The sequence below is a fragment of the Gobio gobio genome (assembly GCF_949357685.1).
Source record: "Gobio gobio genome assembly, chromosome: 3".
NCBI lineage: Eukaryota > Metazoa > Chordata > Actinopteri > Cypriniformes > Gobionidae > Gobio > Gobio gobio.
In genome coordinates, this window is record NC_137099.1 from 120,657 (window position 1) to 143,310 (window position 22,654).

General features: G+C 43.6%; 1 protein-coding gene across 9 annotated transcripts in view; it reads right to left on the reverse strand.

Annotated features, from left to right (window-relative positions):
* Nucleotides 1-8,810: 8,810 nt before the first annotated feature.
* LOC307123764 (NACHT, LRR and PYD domains-containing protein 3-like) overlaps nucleotides 8,811-22,654 on the reverse strand; it is a 54,989-nt gene continuing 41,145 nt past the window's right edge. For all 9 annotated transcript variants that reach the window (XM_079812456.1, XM_079812457.1, XM_079812452.1 and 6 more), the window contains 7 exons: nucleotides 20,407-20,580; nucleotides 20,132-20,305; nucleotides 19,261-19,434; nucleotides 18,985-19,158; nucleotides 14,761-14,934; nucleotides 10,056-10,214; nucleotides 8,811-9,802 (listed from right to left, as the gene is read on the reverse strand). In XM_079812456.1, the coding sequence (XP_079668582.1) occupies nucleotides 9,796-9,802; nucleotides 10,056-10,214; nucleotides 14,761-14,934; nucleotides 18,985-19,158; nucleotides 19,261-19,434; nucleotides 20,132-20,305; nucleotides 20,407-20,580 (1,036 nt within the window). In that variant the 3' untranslated portion in view covers nucleotides 8,811-9,795. The remainder of the gene's footprint in view (nucleotides 9,803-10,055; nucleotides 10,215-14,760; nucleotides 14,935-18,984; nucleotides 19,159-19,260; nucleotides 19,435-20,131; nucleotides 20,306-20,406; nucleotides 20,581-22,654) is intronic.

The following is a 22,654-nucleotide window of genomic DNA, read 5'->3' on the forward strand; positions in this document are numbered from 1 at the left end:
GGAGACGGCGGCAGGGCCGCTCCTTCCCCCGGTGGAGGGCCGGGGGAGAATCTTTTGTTCAGCTGCTGGCCCCCGGGTCAGCAGCACCCTAATGTGGTTAAAGAAAGAACTGACATCCCCATCCCTGAGCCCCCAGAGATCGGTGACGGCAGTGCGCGCCACCCTCGGGTCTCGCCACTCTCGTCCCTCTCTGTCGCCAGCCCCCTGGCAGAGCAGACGCCAGTGGAACGCGAGTCCTTCCCTGGTCTCCTCTGTCAGGGCGCAGCCGTTAACCGTGCTCCGACCCGGGGACGCCCAACAGCCTCCCCTGTCCGCGCCGGTAACGCTGCCTCGCTGCCCCACCCAGGGTACGTCTGTCGTCCGTATGACCCCGTTGGTGCAGTCTCTGGAAGCCTGGCTTCAGCTTCCGGGGCTGTCCCGCTGGGTTGCCCGGACCATCAGGCTCGGCTACGCGATTCAGTTCGCGCAGGCTCCTCCCCGTTACAGGGGAGTCCGCTATACCATGACCGGGGCCCATGCCCCCGTCATGCGTGCGGAGATTGCCACTCTACTGGCGAAGGGTGCGATCGAGCCTGTCCCTCCAGCCGAAATTAGGTCGGGGTTCTACAGCCCCTACTTCATTGTACCCAAGAAAACCGGTGGGTTACGGCCAATCCTGGACCTTCGCATCTTGAACCGATCCCTTCACCGGCTTCCGTTCAAGATGTTGACTGCGAAACGCCTTTTCGAATGCGTTCGTCCGGACGATTGGTTTGCAGCGATCGACCTGAAGGACGCCTACTTCCATGTCTCCATCCTTCCTCGACACAGACCGTTCCTACGGTTTGCTTTCGAGGGGCGGGCATACCAGTACGCAGTTCTCCCATTCGGGTTATCTCTGTCCCCTCGCGTCTTCACGAAGATCGCCGAGGCAGCCCTTGCGCCCCTTTGGCAGCACGGGGTCCGCATCCTGAACTACCTCGACGACTGGCTCATACTAGGCCACTCTCGAGAGCAGGTTTGCGGACACAGAGATCTGGTTCTCCACCACTTAACCCGTCTGGGCCTTCGGGTCAACTGGGAGAAGAGCAAACTCTGCCCCGTGCAGAGGATCTCTTTTCTCGGTATGGAGATCGACTCGGTCGCCATGTACGCGCAGCTTTCGAGCGAGCGCGCGCAGTCTCTGCTGACTTGCCTCCGACAAATCGAGAGCAAGAATGCGGTTCCACTGAAACTATTTCAGAGGCTCCTGGGGCATATGGCATCTGCAGCCGCGGTAACGCCGCTCGGATTGCTTCATATGAGACCGCTTCAGCACTGGCTTCGCGATCGAGTCCCGAGATGGGCATGGCAGTCTGGCATGCTCCGGGTCCAAGTCACTCGGGCCTGCTTACAGACACTCACCCCGTGGTCGAACCTCAGCTTTCTACGGGCCGGTGTGCCCTTAGAACGAGTTTCCAGGCATGTTGTCGTATCGACGGATGCCTCTGCCACGGGCTGGGGTGCCATGTGCAATGGACAAGCAGCCGCGGGCTCCTGGACAGGACCCCAGCGCCTCCTGCATGTCAATTGCCTCGAGTTGCTGGCAGTACGGTTCGCCCTGCACCGCTTCCGAGCGTTGCTGAAGGGCCAACATGTGCTTGTCCGGACAGACAACACGGCCGTAGTAGCGTACATCAACCACCAGGGCGGTCTACGCTCCCGCCGCATGTCTCAACTCGCCCGCCATCTCATCCTATGGAGTCAGAAGCGCCTGAGGTCCCTTCGTGCTGTCCATATTCCGGGAGTCCTGAACCACGCAGCCGACGAGCTCTCGCGGTTTCAGCCTCTCCCGGGAGAATGGAGACTCCATCCCCGGACGGTTCAGCTGATTTGGGAACAGTTCGGCGACGCACAGGTAGATCTGTTTGCCTCCCACGACTCTTCCCACTGCAGCCTGTATTATTCCCTGACCGAGGGCACGCTCGGCACGGATGCACTGGCGCACAGCTGGCCGCGGGGCCTACGCAAATATGCGTTCCCCCCAGTGAGCCTACTCGCACAGCTTCTGTGCAAGATCAGGGAGGACAAGGAGCAGGTCCTTCTGGTCGCCCCGTACTGGCACGGCCGGACCTGGTTCCCCGAACTCATACTCCTTGCGACAGCCCCTCCCTGGCCTATTCCTCTGAGACCGGACCTCCTTACTCAGAGACGGGGCACCCATTGGCACCCACGTCCCGACCTCTGGAACCTCCACGTGTGGCTCCTAGACGGGACGCGGCAGGTTTGAGTGGCCTACCACCTACTGTGGTCGCCACCATCACTTCCGCTAGGGCAGAGTCCACTCGGCATGCCTATGCGTTGAAGTGGAACCTCTTCGTCACCTGGTGCTCTTCCCGCCAAGAAGACCCCTGGAAATGCCCGATCGGGTCCGTGCTTGAGTTTCTCCAAGAGGGGCTGGAGCGAAGGCTGTCTCCCTCCACCCTCAAGGTATATGTGGCCGCAATATCTGCCCACCACGATCTCTTGGAGAACAAAAAGGTAAGTCAGCACGACCTGGTCATCAGGTTCCTGAGGGGAGCTAGGAGACTGAATCCTCCTCGCTCTCCTCTCGTACCCTCTTGGGACCTCGCAGTAGTGTTAACTGCTCTGCAGAGACCTCCCTTTGAGCCTTTGCGGTCGGTTGATATTAAGTTTCTGTCTATGAAGACGGCTCTGCTGACCGCCTTGGCCTCAGTCAAGAGGGTCGGGGACCTGCAGGCATTTTCGGTTGACGAAGCGTGCCTGGAATTCGGGCCGGCTAACTCTCACGTGATCCTGGCCCAAGGTTCCCACCACTCCGTTTAAGGACCAGGTGGTGAACCTGCAAGCGCTGCCTTTGGAGGAGGCAGACCCAGCCTTGGCATTGCTCTGTCCAGTACGCGCCCTTCGCGCCTACGTAGACATGACGCAGTGTTTCAGGACCTCAGACCAGCTCTTTGTCTGTTATGGTGGAGAGCGGAAGGGAAGTGCTCTCTCAAAGCAAAGGCTGTCTCACTGGATAGTGGACACCATTGCTTTGGCTTACCAGCAGCAAGGCCGACCATGTCCCCTTGGTGTGAGGGCACACTCCACCCGGAGTGTGGCTTCCTCTTGGGCTCTAGCGCATGGCGCCTCGCTAGCAGACATCTGCAGAGCTGCAGGCTGGGCGACACCCAACACATTCGCCAGATTCTATAATCTCCGAGTGGAGCCAGTGTCCGACTATGTACTCGCCCCCCCGAGGGGCCGGTGATGGACCAGGTTCAGGTGTCTTCGCTTGCTCGCCACTCCACTCCACGGACTGGATACGTGCGATATTTCCTCAGGTGAGTTCCCCGAGAGCCCTGAGCTCCACCAGCACTGTCGACGCCGACATCAGTTCAGTCTGCCCTTTCGAGCCCAGACCCTCATGTCCGGCCAGGTGCCCCATGTGCATGGTTCCCTCTGGCGACCCCCACATGTGTATTTCACCGTAAGTCTCCGCAGTGAGCGGGTTTCTTCCCTTGGCGTGTCCCCGCCACCCCTAGGGTTAAAAATCCACCTTCGGCTGGTACCCTAGAGATCTTCCATATGCAACCCTCTCCGGGTCATATGTGTCTCTTAAGTCCTCCCCACGGGTAGGCATCTTGGCATTCCCTCACTGGGATATGCTTCCCAGTGTACCTTGGTAATCCTGTGTTAAGTGGGAGTCCTTCGTCCGTACTAGTCTTACGACAGGGTACTCACACTTACGCAGGGCACTGGAAGACAGCTGAGTGGCGGGATTATATTGGGACCCCCATTCGTTAGTCACTAACGTTACGTCGTAGTGACTGAACGAAAGGGAACGTCTCGGTTATGGATGTAACCCTCGTTCCCTGAGGAGGGAACGGAGACGTAACGTCCCCTTGCCACATCGAGCTGTGTTGCCTGGAACGCAGGAGTTCAGTCTTGGCTCCTCAAGCAGGTAACATAATGCGATATTGCCTCGTACTTCCTTATATACTCACGCAGTGAGGCGGAGCTACGTATGCAAATTCCGCATGCCCCATGGCATTGGCACGCCATTGGGCGTTTTCTCAAAACTCGAAGTTGATAGGCTTCTAAGCGAAACCCCCATTCGTTAGTCACTAACGTTACGTCTCCGTTCCCTCCTCAGGGAACGAGGGTTACATCCGTAACCGAGACGTTCAGTTGATTTCAGTTCAACTGTAAATTCTTCAGTTGTGCATATTTGTGTGTAGTTAGATATATGCAAAAACAACATTTTTGGAAGAGTTAAAATAGTTTTGCACAAAGTGTTGCTTTTGCAAGAGATGTCTGATGTTTTGTGTGTTTTGTGTGTAGAGTTACAAGAAATGGAGCCATATTTTCAGAAATTGTGTGTAAGCAATTAGATAAAACTGTAAATGAATCCAGTTTATTTTAGTTCAGGACTCATAGTCCAGGTGTTAGTAATCTGTGCTTAATCTTTGTTCCAGGCAACAATTTTTTAACTCACGATTAACTAGATTAAGGCCTACTCTTGGCATAATTTAAACCCTGTCCAGGAAACCACCTCTTGAAAATCTGCATTGATAATTCATAAAATGTGGTGTGAGCTCAATTTAAATGACAATTACAGAAAAACACAATCTGACTTAACTATAAACACACAAACTTGTACTTTTCACATTTATGATTAATAGCCATTTAAAAAATCATTCAAAGTGCAGGGTGGAAAATTTTATTTTGGTATGTAAACTGTATGCTATACTTGATTTATTTGTTTGCTTTGGTTCATTGTCTTGCTGTCTTCACTGCTGTCCTGTATTATTTTAGTTTTTTTACATAACATTGGTTATTGCTAATGACATATAGAGTAATTAATCTACACTGTGAGCCCGGACAAGTTGAATCTACTTAAAAAATTGGAGCAAACTGGTTGCCCTAAAAATTTAGTAATGTGAACTAAAACGAGTACATTTAACTTAAATTTAAGTTAACATTTTAACTTAAACTTTAAACTTGTTTTAGTCAAAAAAATTCAGAACCTAGATAAAACTCCCCCTGCTGCTACTCTGATTTGCATTTGTGTAGCTCACAGCATGTTCATTTACATGATAAAGCCTCCCCTAGAATTAAGGGGAGGGGGGTCATGGGGGGACAACTGCCAAGCAAGGCCCACGTCAATTTACGACAATTTACGGCAGTTTTCGGTGTTGCCTGCAAATTGCCGTGCACAGTCGTAAACCTGAAGTTTCACGGCAATCTACAGTGTCACATACTGACGAAAATCCCACTTTTCATGCAGTGGCATGCATTGTATTTTTTTATATTATATATGAATATTTTCATAGTAATGTAATTGTGTGGGCTGCTTTTGTATTTTACTACTTAATACCTGTTAGGATTAAACACGCAATCTTTCTTGTTGAAGCCATTTGTTTAGTTTCCTCGAAACAATTAATTCATCCAGTGTTATTTATGTACAGTATGAGCTTACTATGAATGATGAACTGTGTTAAAAGAAATTGTAGCACTCTAAGGAACATAAGGCCTATCATTCATGATCGTAGTTCAGTGCAATAATTAAATAATAATTAAACGAAATGAAATGAAATAACATCAAACTTTAATTTTCATTCAAACAGTACAGGCACACTGATATATTGCACAGCATAAAGAGATGTAATGTACCGGTAGTTTATTTTAGTTTTAAAATGCTAAGATATTTACTGCAGAACTGTAACCTTCCCTCAACAAAATCATCAACAATTTTTGGGAGCATGTGGGCAAAGTAGAATGTGCGCAGCCTTATGATATGCCCCTGGACAAAGCCTTGGTCGTAGGGTACTTCGATTTCTAGGTGCTCAGTGTTGTTCCAGATCACCAACTTGGAGTGCTGAAGCCCTGTGCAGTACATCTCAATATGTACCTGCATGTAGTAGCCTTTTGGGCCATTGCAAGCAATATGGTAATCTACCCTATCTCCGTTTGCCACAGTTGTGATTTCGCAGTTCTTTGTTGCCAAAAATTCTCCAAGTGACTTGTTTCCCATCACAGGTAGCATCGTGATCGCTGTGTTTACGCCGGCAGACGCTGCGCAAACCACTTCCGGCGGAAATGAAATGCATTTGTGTAGAGTAATGGCGCCGCCCACGATTTGGCGCGTTAACTTGTGTATCCCCACCCACCTCCTTCAGGCCATTTCTTCTTTCTCTTCTCACCGGGACTCTCCCCACAGCATTTAAGCAAGCTCGGGTAACCGAGCTACTTACAAATCATTCTTACTACTAACAAATCATATATTTAATTCAAAACAAATGGTTGGTCATAAGCACAGTCTTGCACAACACATGCTCAAATACTTGTACGTCCTCTAGTGTCACAAACACAAATTACACTTCGATATAATGTCTCCAACAAGCACTATCCCTCTCATACAAACAAATACTTGAGATTCTTCTGTCAAATCAACATCAAGAGCATGTTCTCATGATGTCTTCATAAAACAGGTGTAAAGCTACACACAACCTGACATACTGTAATCAACACGCACATAATATAATGCATATAAAAAGCCATGAACTTTACCTTGGGTAACATTGAAATATTTATTTTAAATAATTGTATATTATCTCAAATCAATATTTCATGTGCAAATATTTATTGGTCAGTAATTGTGTATGAGGGACCCTGGTCATCCTGTCCATGTTTATTTAGCATTAATTACTTGCTGATTGAACATTAGATTTTTGATATATTTCATATATTAGGAATGTTTATTTAACTCTGAAGGCGTGTACACACTGGGATGAATATCGCGCTCCGCCAGCGTTTATCGGCGCGTCGTGAGTGTTCACACCCAAGCGATTTCCACTGGCGATTTGTAGAGTGAATGTGCACATTCAGTAGCTGGCGCTCCTGGTACACAAGGTGCTGCTGCGCCACTTTTCGCTTCTGACACTCGCTTGTCACACAGAAGAAGAAGAGAGACTTTTGGCTGAATCCGAAATCGCCCCTAAACCCAATCACTGTTCACTATGGCCCTGTCCCAATTGGCACACTTCATGTGCACTTTCGGTCTTGTGGACTTACATTGGCCGCTGCGTGAAAACGTGAAACAAAAATATAAAGTAAGATAATTTTGTTACTTCTAATACAGAAATCAAATGGCATTGTGCTGTTAAAATGACTGCTTTTGTATTATGTGTGTGCAGTTTTGTAGGATCTGAAATGTCAGCAGACGGATGTGAGCACTGAGGATCCTGGGAATGGTTTAGTTTGCATACATTATATACACAGACAAAAGCACAATAACAGGGTTAAATATCTTTGAATAATTCATCATAATGCATTTTTTGTTATTTCATAAGCCTGAGAGATGAAACAAGAGTTACATTTAACAAGAACAAGAGGAAAATATAAAGGAGATTTAGGCCACTTTTGCTTGGATGATATTTTTTGCCTATAAAATAAAGAAGTTAACAACATATTCAAGAGATCGTGATTTTGGGTTTTCACAATAAGAAATAATATCTTAAGGATAAAACTGTGGGTCAGATAGTAGGCTTAAAATGTATTGCTTATACTACAATCACAAAATAAATGGGCAGCTGTTTCTTCAACAAGACCACAAAACAAACTAGTTTCATCAATATTAAGACATTTATAGATAGATGAATTAAACCTGTATACTGTAATTTAGTGAAATTACAATAAAATGTTGTAATATATTTACAGGATTTTATTGGTAACTTTATTGCCAGGTAAATGAGTCTGTGATGTAAAGAAAATCAAATGTAATTTCTACATAGTAAGTTAGTTCAGGCAAGAATAAAGAAAAAGTACATTCTATATTAGTATTCAATTCAAGCGTAAATATCAACAATATAAAATTAAGTAAAACTTACTCAACATTCTGATACTGGTGTTCCCATGATGTTTTTTGCTGTTTTATCAGTGCTTTTATTGTTAGGTCTGGTAACTTTTGTGACATCTGAAGTTCATTTTCTACTCAATCACACATTCATACTCAAATCGATCTATCGAATGTTCCTGTCATTGTGTATTGTGTAGCAAGTATTGAAGTCTGTGTCATATAAAAGTGAGTAATGTGGCATATGACATCTACATGATATCTATTTTATTATATACTTACATGTTTCTAAGTAAAACATGCACATTCATGGTTTAATTCTTTGTTATATTATTTGAGGTAAAAGTTTGTTAAATTTAGCTACTTACCTTAGAAAAGTAGTTTTTAATACTATATGTGAAATAAAATACAAGTTATTAATATCTACTCAATCACTTCATGAATGTTAAGTTTAATAGTTTTTTCAAAAGTAACAGAGCAGTGGCAGTGACATTTACTCAAAATGTGTTACGAGGATTTTATAAAGTAAATCCTACAAGTTATATTTTTTTCAGTGTGTACAGTACTTCAGTAAAATTACAAAATATTGCTGTAAATTAAACAAGTTTATTTCAATGTTACTGTGAAAAAACCTACAAATTACTGTATTTCACACACAACAATGTGTGTGTGACATTGCCTAACCCTAACCCTAACCCTAACCCTAACTGTAAATTGCATTGCAGTATTATACTGTAATCAGCTCTAGGGAATCTAGTGGAGCACAGAGCGGAGTAATGGATCACAGGAAAAGCAATCACAGACAGCACTGGTTTTGCTGAAGATTTGGCCTGGGCTAAACTGATTGCTTATGCTTCACATGATATTGCGATATTGTGCTGACCTCTAGTGGTGAGCTTGAGAAACTGCTTTTTCTGTTTCAGGTCAACAGCTTTCACAGGAGAATCTCTGCATCTGCGGTTGCATCTACTGAACGAATGAACCCTTCAAATCAGACTAAATTATTTTATTTGTATATTTGCACAATATGTCAATACATAAAAATGCATACAATGGCTAAAGAGAAAATTATACTCGCTAAAAATGTGGTGGATTATGGGTACATGAATGCTGTGTCTGCTAAAGCTGAATCTGAGTCTGGGCTGGTGTGGGAAACTTCATCATCTCTCACTGTAGGACAGTCAAAGCTTTGCGTCTTATGAGCACAGACATATTTCTGCGAGACAGACAGACCTCATATACGTTTAAAAATATATATTCTGTATATAAAATAAAGAAATACAAATGTAAAACAGATTCATGTAAAATAAAATAATAACGGTATAAAGAAATATACATTTGATTGATTTAAATCTCTGTACATGTATTTAATGATTTAATATATATTTAAGTACTACATTTGAGAATTAAAAATGATCAATTTTCATTTCTTCATTATAGATGAGTTTAATCCCAACATTAGTATGATGTAGGACACTAAAGACTCCCATTCCTGCTAATCCAGCTCATCTGAGCTCAGATCAGGCTCTTCCTCCTCTATTTCAGCTCTTAAATCAACAATAACCAGTCAACATTACTCATCATGTGTGTGTGTGTGTGTGTTTCTATTGATGCTGCGTTATTAAATCTGAACGTCTGAATCTCTTCCTCCTGTATGCATTAGTACTCATTATAAATGATAATACACAAGAGCTGGTATGATAAACTGTACATTTGTAAAAGCAGTGCTATTTGAAAAACTGCATGTATATAAACAGCTTGAGTTCATAACAGCTGTAGGTTTAGCAGTGTATTTATGAAGTGATGTACAGCAGCATCTCAGCTAAACTTCCATCACACATATTCATTTATTACAGTGTTATATTGAGAACCTCCTGAGGATCTTTAATCTGATGGTGGCTTTGCTTGAGCTGTTGATGTCTCTGGTTCCTCCTACCTTTAGCCCAATATAACCTGTGCTCCTGCTCCAGCTCTTCCTATAGGCTGAAGGAGGAAGTAGAAGAACATAATCAGTGCTCAGTGGAACAAGCTGCACATTATATCAATATTTCAGTTACTTTGAGTACTGTGTATAGACTGTAACCAACATTAAACTACTGTAATTAGATTAGTAACTGATCTTACATTATTTGCCGTACATATTGTCTCTTAATATTTATGTCTTAAATATAATACATTTAAAGTTAAATTCCCATGTGTGTGTTAGTGTGAGTGGTCTAAAGTGATGTTTCCTCACCTCAGTTTGAGTCTCGAGTCTCGTATCACGTCTCTGAGCTGCTGTGAGTCTCTGATCTTATTGAGTCTCAGATCAAGCTCTTTTAAAAACTGCAGTGCTTTTGAGTTTGTCAAAGACTGAGTTAAAGGAGAAACATCTGTAATGCCACAGTCCTGAAGACTAGAAAAGACAAACACAAGAGAAAAGAGAAATGATTGTAACTTTCACCCAGAGTGTGATCTCAAACCAGAGGCACTGACATGTTCAGCTCAATATGAACTCATGTGATGACAGACTTCCAGCGTGAATGAACACATGAATTCTGTGTCAATGTCGAATCTGACAGGAACATTCACAGCTTGATCTGCACTTCATAACAGCATTGCTCAAGAAAATAAAGACCTGCAGAATAAAGAGTTGGGGAAATGTGTTTCACGTGTGTGTCACATCTGCTCCTGCTTTTACACCTGCAGAATTTCATCTCCATCTTCTTCCGCTTATCCGGGGCCGGGTCGCGGGGGCAGCAGTCTAAGCAGAGATGCCCAGACTTCCCTCTCCCTAGACACTTCCTCTAGCTCTTCTGGGGGGACACCGAGGCGTTCCAAGGCCAGCCGGGAGACATAGTCCCTCCAGCGTGTCCTTGGTCTTCCCCGGGGCCTCCTCCCGGTTGGACATGCCCGAAACACCTTCCCGGGAAGGCGTTCAGGAGGCATCCGGAACAGATGCCCGAGCCACCTCAGCTGTCCCCTCTCGATGTGGAGGAGCAGCGGCTCTACTCCGAGTTCCTCCCGAGTGACTGAGCTTCTCACCCTATATCTAAGGGAGCGCCCAGCCACCCTGCGGAGAAAGCTCATTTCGGCCGCCTGTATCCGGGATCTTGTCCTTTCGGTCATGACCCAAAGCTCATGACCATAGGTGAGAGTAGGAACGTAGATTGACCGGTAAATCGAGAGCTTCGACTTACGGCTTAGCTCTTTCTTCACCACGACAGACCGGTACATCGACCGCATTACTGCAGAAGCTGCACCGATCCGTCTGTCAATCTCCCGTTCCATCCTCCCCTCACTCGTGAACAAGACCCCTAGATACTTGAACTCCTCCACTTGAGGCAGGAACTCTCCACCAACCTGAAGTGGGCAAGCCACCCTTTTCCGACTGAGGACCATGGCCTCGGATTTGGAGGTGCTGATCCCCATCCCAGCCGCTTCACACTCGGCTGCAAACCGTCCCAGTGCATGCTGAAGGTCCTGGTTAGAAGGGGCCAACACGACAACGTCATCCGCAAAGAGCAGAGACGAAACCGTGTGGTCCCCAAACCTGACACCCTCCGGCCCTTGGCTGCGCCTAGAAATTCTGTCCATAAAAATTATGAACAGAACCGGCGACAAAGGGCAGCCCTGCCGGAGTCCAACATGCACCGCGAACAAGTCTGACTTACTGCCGGCAATGCGGACCAAACTCCTGCTTCGGTCATACAGGGACCGGACAGCCCTCAGCAAAGGACCCCGGACCCCATATTCCCCCAGCACCCTCCACAGGACGCCGCGAGGGACACAGTCGAATGCCTTCTCCAAATCCACAAAACAAATGTGGACTGGTTGGGCAAACTCCCATGAACCCTCCAGCACCCTGTAGAGGGTATAGAGCTGGTCCAGTGTTCCACGACCAGAATGAAAACCACACTGTTCCTCCTGAATCCGAGGTTCAACTATCGGCCGAATTCTCCTCTCCAGTACCCTGGCATAGACTTTCCCGGGGAGGCTGAGAAGTGTGATCCCCCTATAGTTGGAACACACCCTCCGGTCCCCCTTTTTAAAAAGAGGAACCACCACCCCGGTCTGCCATCCCAGAGGTACTGTCCCCGACCGCCACGCGATGCTGCAGAGGCGTGTCAGCCAAGACAGCCCCACAACATCCAGAGACTTGAGGTACTCAGGGCGGATCTCATCCACCCCCGGTGCCTTGCCACCGAGGAGTTTCTTGACCACCTCGGTGACTTCAGCTTGGGTGATGGACGAGTCCTCCTCTGAGCCCCCAGCCTCTGCTTCCTCAATAGAAGACGTGACGGCGGGATTGAGGAGATCCTCGAAGTATTCCTTCCACCGTCCGACAACATCCCCAGTTGAGGTCAACAGCCGCCCATCGCCACTGTAAACAGCGTTGGTAGGGCACTGCTTCCCCCTCCTAAGGCGCCGGACGGTTTGCCAGAATCTCTTCGAGGCCAGCCGATAGTCCTTTTCCATGGCCTCACCGAACTCCTCCCAGGCCCGAGTTTTTGCCTCCACAACCACCCGGGCTGCAGTCCGTTTAGCCTGCCGGTACCTGTCAGCTGCCTCAGGAGTCCCACAAGCCAGCCAGGCCCGATAGGACTCCTTCTTCAGCTTGACGGCATCCCTTACTTCCGGTGTCCACCACCGGGTTCGGGGATTGCCGCCTCGACAGGCACCGGAGACCTTGCGTCCACAGCTCCGAGCAGCCGCTTTGACAATGGAGGTGGAGAACATGGTCCACTCGGACTCAATATCTCCAGCCTCCCTCGGGATCCGGTCGAAGCTCTGCCGGAGGCAGGAGTTGAAGATCTCTCTGACAGGAGACTCTGCCAAACGTTCCCAGCAGACCCTCACAGTACGTTTGGGTCTACCGAGTCTATCCAGCTTCCTCCCCCGCCATCGGATCCAACTCACCACCAGGTGGTGATCAGTTGACAGCTCCGCCCCTCTCTTCACCCGAGTGTCCAAGACATACGGCCGCAGGTCAGATGAAACGACCACGAAGTCGATCATTGACCTACGACCTAGGGTGTCCTGGTGCCATGTGCACTGATGGACACCCTTATGCTTGAACATGGTGTTCGTTATAGACAAACTGTAACTAGCACAGAAGTCCAATAACTGAACACCACTCGGGTTCAGATCAGGGGGGCCGTTCCTCCCAATCACGCCCCTCCAGGTTTCACTGTCATTGCCCACGTGGGCGTTGAAGTCCCCCAGTAGAACGACGGAGTCCCCAGTCGGAGCACTCTCCAGCACCCCTCCCAGGGACACCAAGAAGGTCGGGTACTCTGCACTGCTGTTTGGCCCGTAGGCACACACAACAGTGAGAGACCTATCCCCGAGCCGAAGCCGCAGGGAAACGACCCTCTCGTTCACCGGGGTAAACTCCAACACATGGCGGCAGAGCTGGGGGGCTATAAGCAAACCCACACCAGCCCGCCGCCTCTCACCATGGGCAACTCCAGAGTGGTGAAGAGTCCATCCCCTCTCGAGAAGTGTGGTTCCAGAGCCCAAGCCGTGCGTGGAGGTGATTCCGACTATCTCTAGTCGGAACCTCTCAACCTCACGCACAAGCTCAGGCTCTTTCCCCGCCAGCGAGGTGACATTCCATGTCCCAAGAGCCAGTTTCCGTGTCCAGGGATCGGGTCGTCTAGGCCCCCGCCTTCGACTGCTGCCCGATTCGCTTTGCACCGGCCCCTTACGGTCCCTCCCGTGAGTGGTGGGCCCACGGGAAGGTGTCCCCACGTCGCTCCTTTGGGCTGAGCCCGGCCGGACCCCATGGGGGAAGGCCCGGCCACCAGGCGCTCGCATACGAGCCCCAACCCCAGGCCTGGCTCCAGGGTGGGGCCCCGGCTGCGCCATACCGGGCGACGTCACGGTCCTCCTTTTTTTTTGGCATCATAAGGGTTTTTGAACTGCTCTTAGTCTGACCCGTCACCTAGGACCTGTTTGCCTTGGGAGACCCTACCAGGGGCATATAGCCCCGGACAACGTAGCTCCTAGGGTCATTCGGGTACTCAAACCCCTCCACCACGTTAAGGTGGCAGTTCATGGAGGAATTTCATCTCACAAAGGAAAATATGACAGAATATCAGGAAAGGTGTCTGATAGATTAAAACTACCAGCCAGTCACAGTTCTTACTAGACCATTTATAAATAAGACACGCATTTTAAACATATATTAATTTGGTAATATGCTACATTGGTAAAATGTTTAAAATATAATTAAAGACAATAGAGCAGTTTAAAAAACATAAGAGCCCAATCTTCAGTCAGAGGAAGACGATTCTGCAGGAACATTCACTGCAAACTTATTGATATTATATTTGTGTAAATGTTATAATCCTATTACAGTTACTGTTCTTATCACATCATTTCTTGATCAAATGTGTGAAGAATACTGAGTGAAGCTCTGTGTGGTTTGATGCTTGTGTTTGCAGTTTTCCCGCTGCTGTTTGCTCTGTGGTGAAAGCATCTTATCCTCACACATTATTCCTGACTGAAGTTACTGACTGACAGAAGCTGCTTGTGCCGCACAGCACATATAAAGCTCACTGATGAAGACATGATCACACACACCATATGGTCTGTGACACTATGGCCTAAACTGACCTGCGAGCGCTGGGTACTTGAGTGCTCAGACCCTGCTTTATCACATCACTGAACACATCACTAAGAGCAATTATTTTACACAAATATAAAGCTCACATTATTCGGCTCTTCATGAGATATTGATTACAACTGTTTTGGTTACATTTTTAAAAGTTGAAGTGATTTTAAAGGGTTAGACCTTTATAGGACTTGTTTAATATAACTCTGATTGTGTTCATCTGAATGAAGAATGTCACACACACCTAGGATGAGCTGAGGGAGAGTAAATCATGGGGTTATTTTCATTTATGGGTGAACTAACCCTTTAAGCCTTTTGATTCTTTTCTGTGAATGTGACTGACCTCAATCTCTCCAGTTTACAGTGAGAATCCTCCAGTACGTCACATAAGGGCTTCACTCCAGAGTCTCCTAGTTTATTCCCGCTCAGCTCCAGCTCTCTCAGGTGTGATGGGTTTGATCTCAGAGCTGAAGACAGGATGAGACACTGTTTCTCTGTAATTCTGCATCCAATCAGACTGAAGACAGAAAGAGAAAAGACAATAGCTCAGATCTGTGATGATGATCTTATTAAAGACATCCAGTGGTCATATAGTCTATAGTTCCCATAATCTGCTTGTAATCGTGTCACTAGTTCTGTGGGCTGGAAACTGATGTTTCTTCTCTTTCTTTTTCAAAACTTTTAAACTATTTCTTTTTTGTCTCTTTTGTTTATTGTAGCAGCAGATTCAAATCTCATGATATTTCTGCAGAACAATATATAGGGGAGAGCGGGGCACAACCTAACGCTTTTTGACTGTCTCAGTTTGTGTAAATCCACTTGTGGTTCAGAGTATTTATTTTTTCACACATTGATTTCACATGTCTAGTTCAATTATGTGGTTTAATTTAAAGATTAGTAGATTGCCCTTACCTGCTATCATACTAGTAAATGTTAGATCCCTGAGAAATAAAACTGATGAACTTTCTGCGTTGATCAAATATGATGGGGATTATCGTCGCACAAGCCTTTTTTGTTTTACTGAGACATGGCTCTCCCAGGAATCAGCGGATTTTAACCTTGATGGATTTACTTTGATTCGGTTTGATCGAGATACCTTTAAAACTCAGAAAACTGTTGGTGGGGGCCTGTGTATGGCTGTGAATAACAGATGGGCTACAAATTTTACGCTGAGGGAAACTGACTGCTCAAAACATTATGAAATCATGGTGGTTTCCTTCCGACCTCATTATCTCCCTCGAGAATTTACTCAAATAACAGTGATACTGGTGTACGTCCCGGGTCCTGATTTTATACTAGCTGCTGAATGCATTACAGACTTTTAATAATATTGTAAGCAGAGTTGGAGATCAGCCGGTGTTTTTGCTCGGAGATTTCAATCGATGTGACATTGCTACACACCTGCCGCACCTGGAGCAATATGTCACTTGTATTACTAGGCTGGAAAAAACATTGGACTTGTGCTACGGAAATATACCAAGTGCTTACATCTCCAAGGCACGCCCGCCTCTTGGTCGTTCCGATCATAATGCTGTTCTGCTTCTACCTCGATATAAGCAAAAATTAAAAACTGAGAAAGTGCAAACTAGGACTGTCCAGGTATGGGACTTTGAATCCACTGAAAAACTAAGAGGATGTTTTGAAGTAACAGATTGGGATGTATTTGTTAAGGATTGTGGAAATGATGTAGATATGCTAAATGCTTCCATATCTGGGTATGTAGATTTCTGTGTCACATGTAAAAAATGTGAGGTGTTACCCTAACAATAAGCCTTGGGTTACAAAGGATCTAAAACATTTTTTAAACCTTAAAAAAATAGCTTTTTTAAATGGAGATAGATATGGTTTTAACAAATTACAGAAAGATCTGAATCTAAAAATTAAGCAGGCCAAACTGCAATATAAACGCAAGGTAGAAGAAAAGTTTACAAAGGGGAATGCACGGATGGCATGACAGGGCCTAAATACTATGATGGGAAGAAATCAGAAGCAACACAGTATCCAATGCCCTGACTCCGCCAGCTTTGCTACTGAACTGAACCAGTTTTATGCCCGTTTTAATGATGACCATTTAAATGAACTCTGGACTCCTATAGAGTACTCTGATTTTCTCCCCATAAGAATTGAGGAACAAAATGTGGGAAAGGTTTTAATGAAAGTCAAACCCCAAAAGACATCAGGGCCGGATGGAATAAAGGGCAAAGTACTGAGGGAATGTGCTTCTCAGCTGAAGGGTGTGTTGACACAACTTTTTCAGTTGTCTCTTGATTTAAATGTTGTACCACGAGCATGGAAGGAAAGCACCATCATCCCGTTACCGAAAAAAGCTCATGCTAAGGCGCTTGAGGACTACAGACCAGTAGCTTTAACATCAGTGCTCTGTAAGTGCATGGAGAGAGTAGTTTGTCAGCAACTCTCCCAGGCAACGATCGATAAACTTGACCCTCTACAATTTGCTTATAGGGCTGGGCGCGGAGTTGAAGATGCCACCCTCACTTTGCTGGATAGGGCAGTAAAGCATTTGGACATGGCAAACTCGTACATTAGGATTTTATTTATGGACTTTTCATCTGCTTTTAATACAGTGAACATAAATACACTTTTGAGGCGTTTAGAGGAGCTTCAAGTGCATCAAACCATTATTTTATGGATTAACAATTTTTTACGGGACCGTCCCCAACACGTGATAGTAAATGGTAAAAGGTCAGAGAATGTAGTTTTAAAATCTGGTCTTCCACAGGGATGTGTTCTATCCCCGATTCTTTTCTCTATCTATACAAATGAGATTACCTGTAATAATGAGAATTTGATGCTGATAAAATATGCAGATGATATGGCATTGGTGGGATGTATGAGAGATATCCAATCACTGGACATTTATTTTGAGTTTGTCAACTCTATCATGGCCTGGACAAAGGAGAGTTTTCTCCAGCTTAATATTGACAAAACCAAAGAACTGTGCTCCGGGGTAATTAATGCACGCACATTTTTTAAACCCTTGATAATTAATGGAGAAGAAGTTGAGCAGGTGGGATCTTTTAAATATCTGGGTACAGAAATTGACTCCCAGTTTAAATTTGACAAGCACTCAGGAAGTGTCTTTAAGAAGGCATATCAACGTCTAGGCTTATTGAGGAAATTGAGGAGCTTTAATGTGGAAAAAGATATTCTGATTGTGGTGTATAAATCCCTTATCGAATCTGTGCTTACTTTCAACATTGTATCCTGGTATAACTCTCTTTCTGTTAAATTCAAAAATAGACTTCTAAGGATCATAAACATAGCTGGTAAAATTATTGGTGAGAAACAAGAAACCCTGTCTGATCTTTATATTGTGGCAGTAAAAAGGAGAGCATCTGCTATTGTGACAGACTCTACCCATCCTCTGCACAGCTCATTTGTTTTACTTCCGTCTGGTAGACGATTTAAAGTACCTTTGGCGAAGAAGGCCAAATATAAGAAGTCTTTTATCCCGATGGCCGTTGACATTTTAAATAGGAAATAGGGGAGGGGGTTATCTTGAATTGTGTGGTTGTCTGTTGTATTGTATTGTTGTTAGCTGTGTATTGATAGCTGTATACTGTTTGTTGAGCCTCTTGTCTAAAGACAATTTTCTACCCCTGTGGGGATAGACAATAAAGCTTTTTGAATTGAATTAAATTGAATTGTTTTGTTTCATTAATACAGTGTATAGATTTTTCTTGATTTACCCCGAAAGAATGGAAGTGAAGTGTGACAACATGCCCCATCGGTGGAGTACATTGTACTATTTTGTCAATAAAATACAATTATTAACTTTTTAAAATAAAATAAAAAAATTCTAATTTTTGAGTTTGACAACAAACACATTGCTAAATACAGCTAAACAGCATATTTAAAAACATAATAATAATTAATAATTTCTGAACACTAACTCTGTCATTATTCACCCTTTTCTCATGGTTTCTCAAAATAATTCATAAAAGTATAGAATATAATGGCCCTCTAATAGGGGCTCATTGTAACGCAGTGTTAGAACACACACCACCTGCACAACTGGGATTTAACCCGTGGCTCGTGTCTTCTGCTGTTAGATCAGCATTAAAGAACCATCTCAACAGTTAAATAACAGATAAAAGATTACAATAATATCAGATGTGTCTTATTTTAAATAAACACAAAAACAGAGATGAGAAAAAAACTTTTGCTTTGGTAAAATAAGTGTTCAGTAATATCTTCCAGAGATTTTAAAATTGTCGCAATTTTTTCTCTAAATAATTTTGATATGGCAACAAGTAAATACATTAAGTTTCGTCATCCTGGCATGTGTAGAAATTTTTAAACCATGCATGTTACAACTAACCCCGAGTTAGGTTGTGCCCCGCGCTCCCCTACACAATCAATTAATTGTTTCAAATACTTTAAATGAAATTATATACTAGTTAAGACGCCTAATTTTAATTGTGACCAATGGCAAAGACCAGCAGATGCAATGCTTCAGTATAAATGATGTGACTTGTGTCCAGTTGTCTTGAACTAAACAGTGAACTGTAATCTCACTGTAACTGTACAGTATAATGATACTGACTGTAGTTTCTCCAGCTGTGATTGTGGGTTCTTCAGTAGATCACTGAGGTTTATCATTCCAGAGTCTCCTAGTTTATTCCTGCTCAGCTCCAGCTCTCTCAGGTGTGATGGGTTTGATCTCCGAGCTGAAGTCACAGCAGAACAACCTTCATCTGTCATATCACAGCAGATTAACCTACATTGAGAGAAATGAGAAAACTCTTTATTCTGTACAGTTATAGCATCTTCATAAATGTAGTGTGTACTCAGGCTATTGATGAGATATTGAGTTCTTCACCTCAATCTCTCCAGTTTACAGTGAGAATCCTCCAGTACGGCACATAAGGGCTTCACTCCAGAGTCTCCTAGTTTATTCCAGCTCAGGTTCAGCTCTCTCAGGTGTGATGGGTTTGATCTCAGAGCTGAAGTCAGGATGAGACACTGTTTCTCTGTAATACTGCAGTAACTCAGACTGAAGACAGAAAGAGAAAAGACAATAGCTCAGATCTGTGATGATGATCTTATTAAAGACATACAGCGGTCATATAGTCTATAGTTCCCATAATCTGCTTGTAATCGTGTCTCTAGTTCTGTGTGCTGGAAACTGATGTTTTTCACTAAATTTTTCAACTAAATATCCAAATAAATCTAATTATTAAACTAAATTAACCATTAAAAACTAAATTACTGATCTAAAGCCCACACTGTCACTGTATGATAATTGAAAGGAACTGATTACATCACCGTTTTCTCCAGAGCGGCTGTACGGCTGAGTAAAATTATGCGGCATTATTTTCCTGTTTAACACTGTAAAGCTGCTTTGAAACAATCTGCATTGTTAAGAGCGCTATATAAATAAAGTTGACTTGACTTCCTTCTCTTTCTTTTTTTAAACTTTTAAACTATTTCTCTTTTGTCTCTTTTGTTTATTGTAGCAGCAGATTCAAATCTCATGATATTTCTGCAGAACAATATGTACACAATCAGTTCATTGTTTCAATTACTTTAAATGAAATGATTTACTCAAGACGCCTAATTTTAATTGTGGCCAATGGCAAAGACCAGCAGATGCAATGCTTCAGTGTAAATGATGTGACTCGTGTCCAGTTGTCTTGAACTAAACAGTGAACTGTAATCTCACTGTAACTGTACAGTATAATGATACTGACTCTAGTGTCTCCAGCTGTGATTGTGGGATCATCAGTAGATCACTGAGGTTTCTCACTCCAGAGTCTCCTAGTTTATTCACACTCATGTTCAGCTCTCTCAGGTGTGATGGGTTTGATCTCAGAGCTGAAGTCACAGCAGAACAACCTTCATCTGTCATAGAACAGCAGCTTAACCTACATTGAGAGAAATGAGAAACTCTTTATTCTGTAAAGTTATAGCATCTTCATAAATGTAGTGTGAACTCAGGCTATTCATGAGATATTGAGTTCTTCACCTCAATCTCTCCAGTTTACAGTGAGAATCCTCCAGTACGGCACATAAGGGCTTCACTCCAGAGTCTCCTAGTTTATTCCCACTCAGGTCCAGCTCTCTCAGGTGTGATGGGTTTGATCTCAGAGCTGAAGTCAGGATGAGACACTGTTTCTCTGTAATTCTGCATCCACTCAGACTGAAGACAGAAAGAGAAAAGACAATAGCTTAGATCTGTGATGATCAAACTGAGCTTTTAAAGGATTTATTCAGACAGTCATTCATCAATCCATCATTTGAAAGTCATATTTGTAATTCTCTACAACAGTATTTTTCATCTCAGAAGTGTCATAAAGTTCTAGTTTATGCATTAACTTCTAATGAACTTGAAGACTGGTTCTTTCCAAGGTTATTTTCGTAAACGAAAACTGAAACTAAGACTTAAACTATTGGTCAAAAAACATTTTCGTAAACTGAAATAAAATTAAAAAATCATAATAAATGAAAAACTAAAACTAAACGAAACTAACAACTCTTACTGAAAAACTAACTGAAATAAAATAATAATTAGCAAAAATAAATATTAGTTTTCGTATTTATTAAGCTCTCTTTACTGTACCGGAGAATCTGACCTGTAGCGGTTGAGGGAGTGTCTGTGGAGCTACAGCGCGTGAAGTGGCTGAGGAGATTAACCTGTCCTGAGACGCGACGCGTGCAGTGAACACACTTCGCTAGTCCTAAACGGCTGTTCACAAAGAATGCGTTCGTGGCATTGAAATGGGACATGACACAAGGTAATGAGACGCACGTTGAACTTAAACTCACTGCTTTTAGAACGCCGTTACATACGCGACGAGAGACGCAGGTGCAACAGCAACTATAGTAACAAGTGCTACTGTGTGTTTGAGATTTCATGTTCGCATAATATTGACAGGCTCAAAGGTGTTATCACTGTTTTTACAAATCATTTACTACTAATAATATTATCATCCGTGTGGAGACATTTCCCCACAAAGTAGGGAATACCAGGACACACACACACACACACACAGACAGACAGACAGACAGACAGACAGACAGACAGACAGACAGACAGACAGACAGACAGACAGACACACACACACACACACACACACACACACACACACACACACACACACACACACATGCAGACAGCATATACACTTCATTATTTAATCACACTGTCTTCACAACAGTTTGTGTTGGCTATAGTCAGATGACTTTAGCTGTGGTCACACTGCTAGCCTACATTGTACGACTGAAGAAATAATCTTTAAATAAATAAGCTTTTAATTATTTAACAATATTTCATCTTTAATATGAATGAGTTTGTCTGGAATTTATCATTTTTACTTTCATATTTTTACGTTGCATTTATGTGGTTCTTTGTTCAATCTCAGACCATTTTTTGTCGTATAGGTCATAGTTTGACTCAAGCTTTTTTGCTTAAAGTTGAAGACCCAACTTTATGCATGTTTTGTAAGATTTCCCTCTCTGTTAAACATATTTTGTTGGACTGTCCTGGGTTAAAACAAGAATGCTCTTTTATCAAGTTATTTCACTTAAGAACTTATTTAGTAAGATTATGCATGAAAAGGTTTTGGATTTTTTTATCATAAGTTGATTTAAAAAAAATCTTGTATATGACGTGTTTGTTTGCTTGGTTTTATTGTATTTATATGATATTTGTATTTTTGTAATTACATTTTTGCCATGAATATAGCCCTAGCTGCTGACATGGCATTAAATAAATCAATCTTTATTACATTATTTTATTTATATTATTAAGATGTCTGCATAAGAGTAAACTCTAATCGGAGCAAACATTAAACTTTGCTGAAGTTAAAAATCTTGATTTGGTCTCTACACTTTGTTCTGGTAACTCTGCTAAACTATAATTACTAAAACTAAAACTGAAACTAAATGTATAAAAACTAAATAGAAATGTGTTTACAAAATAAAAACTAAACTAAAACTAGCAAAATAATTTATAAAACGAACTAAAACTAAACTGAAATTTGTTGCAAAATCGAAAACGATAATAAAATAAAAACTCATTTAAAAATGCAAAACTATAATAACCTTGGTTCTTTCATGTCAACATCACCCTATGGTTTGCTCACTGGGCAAATGTGTTCAGGTCTGTTGTTCTCTCACACATGTTTACTAGGGATGCACAATATTATCGGCACAACATCGGAATCAGCCGATAAACGCTTGAAATATAAAATCTGCATCAGCCGATATGAAAG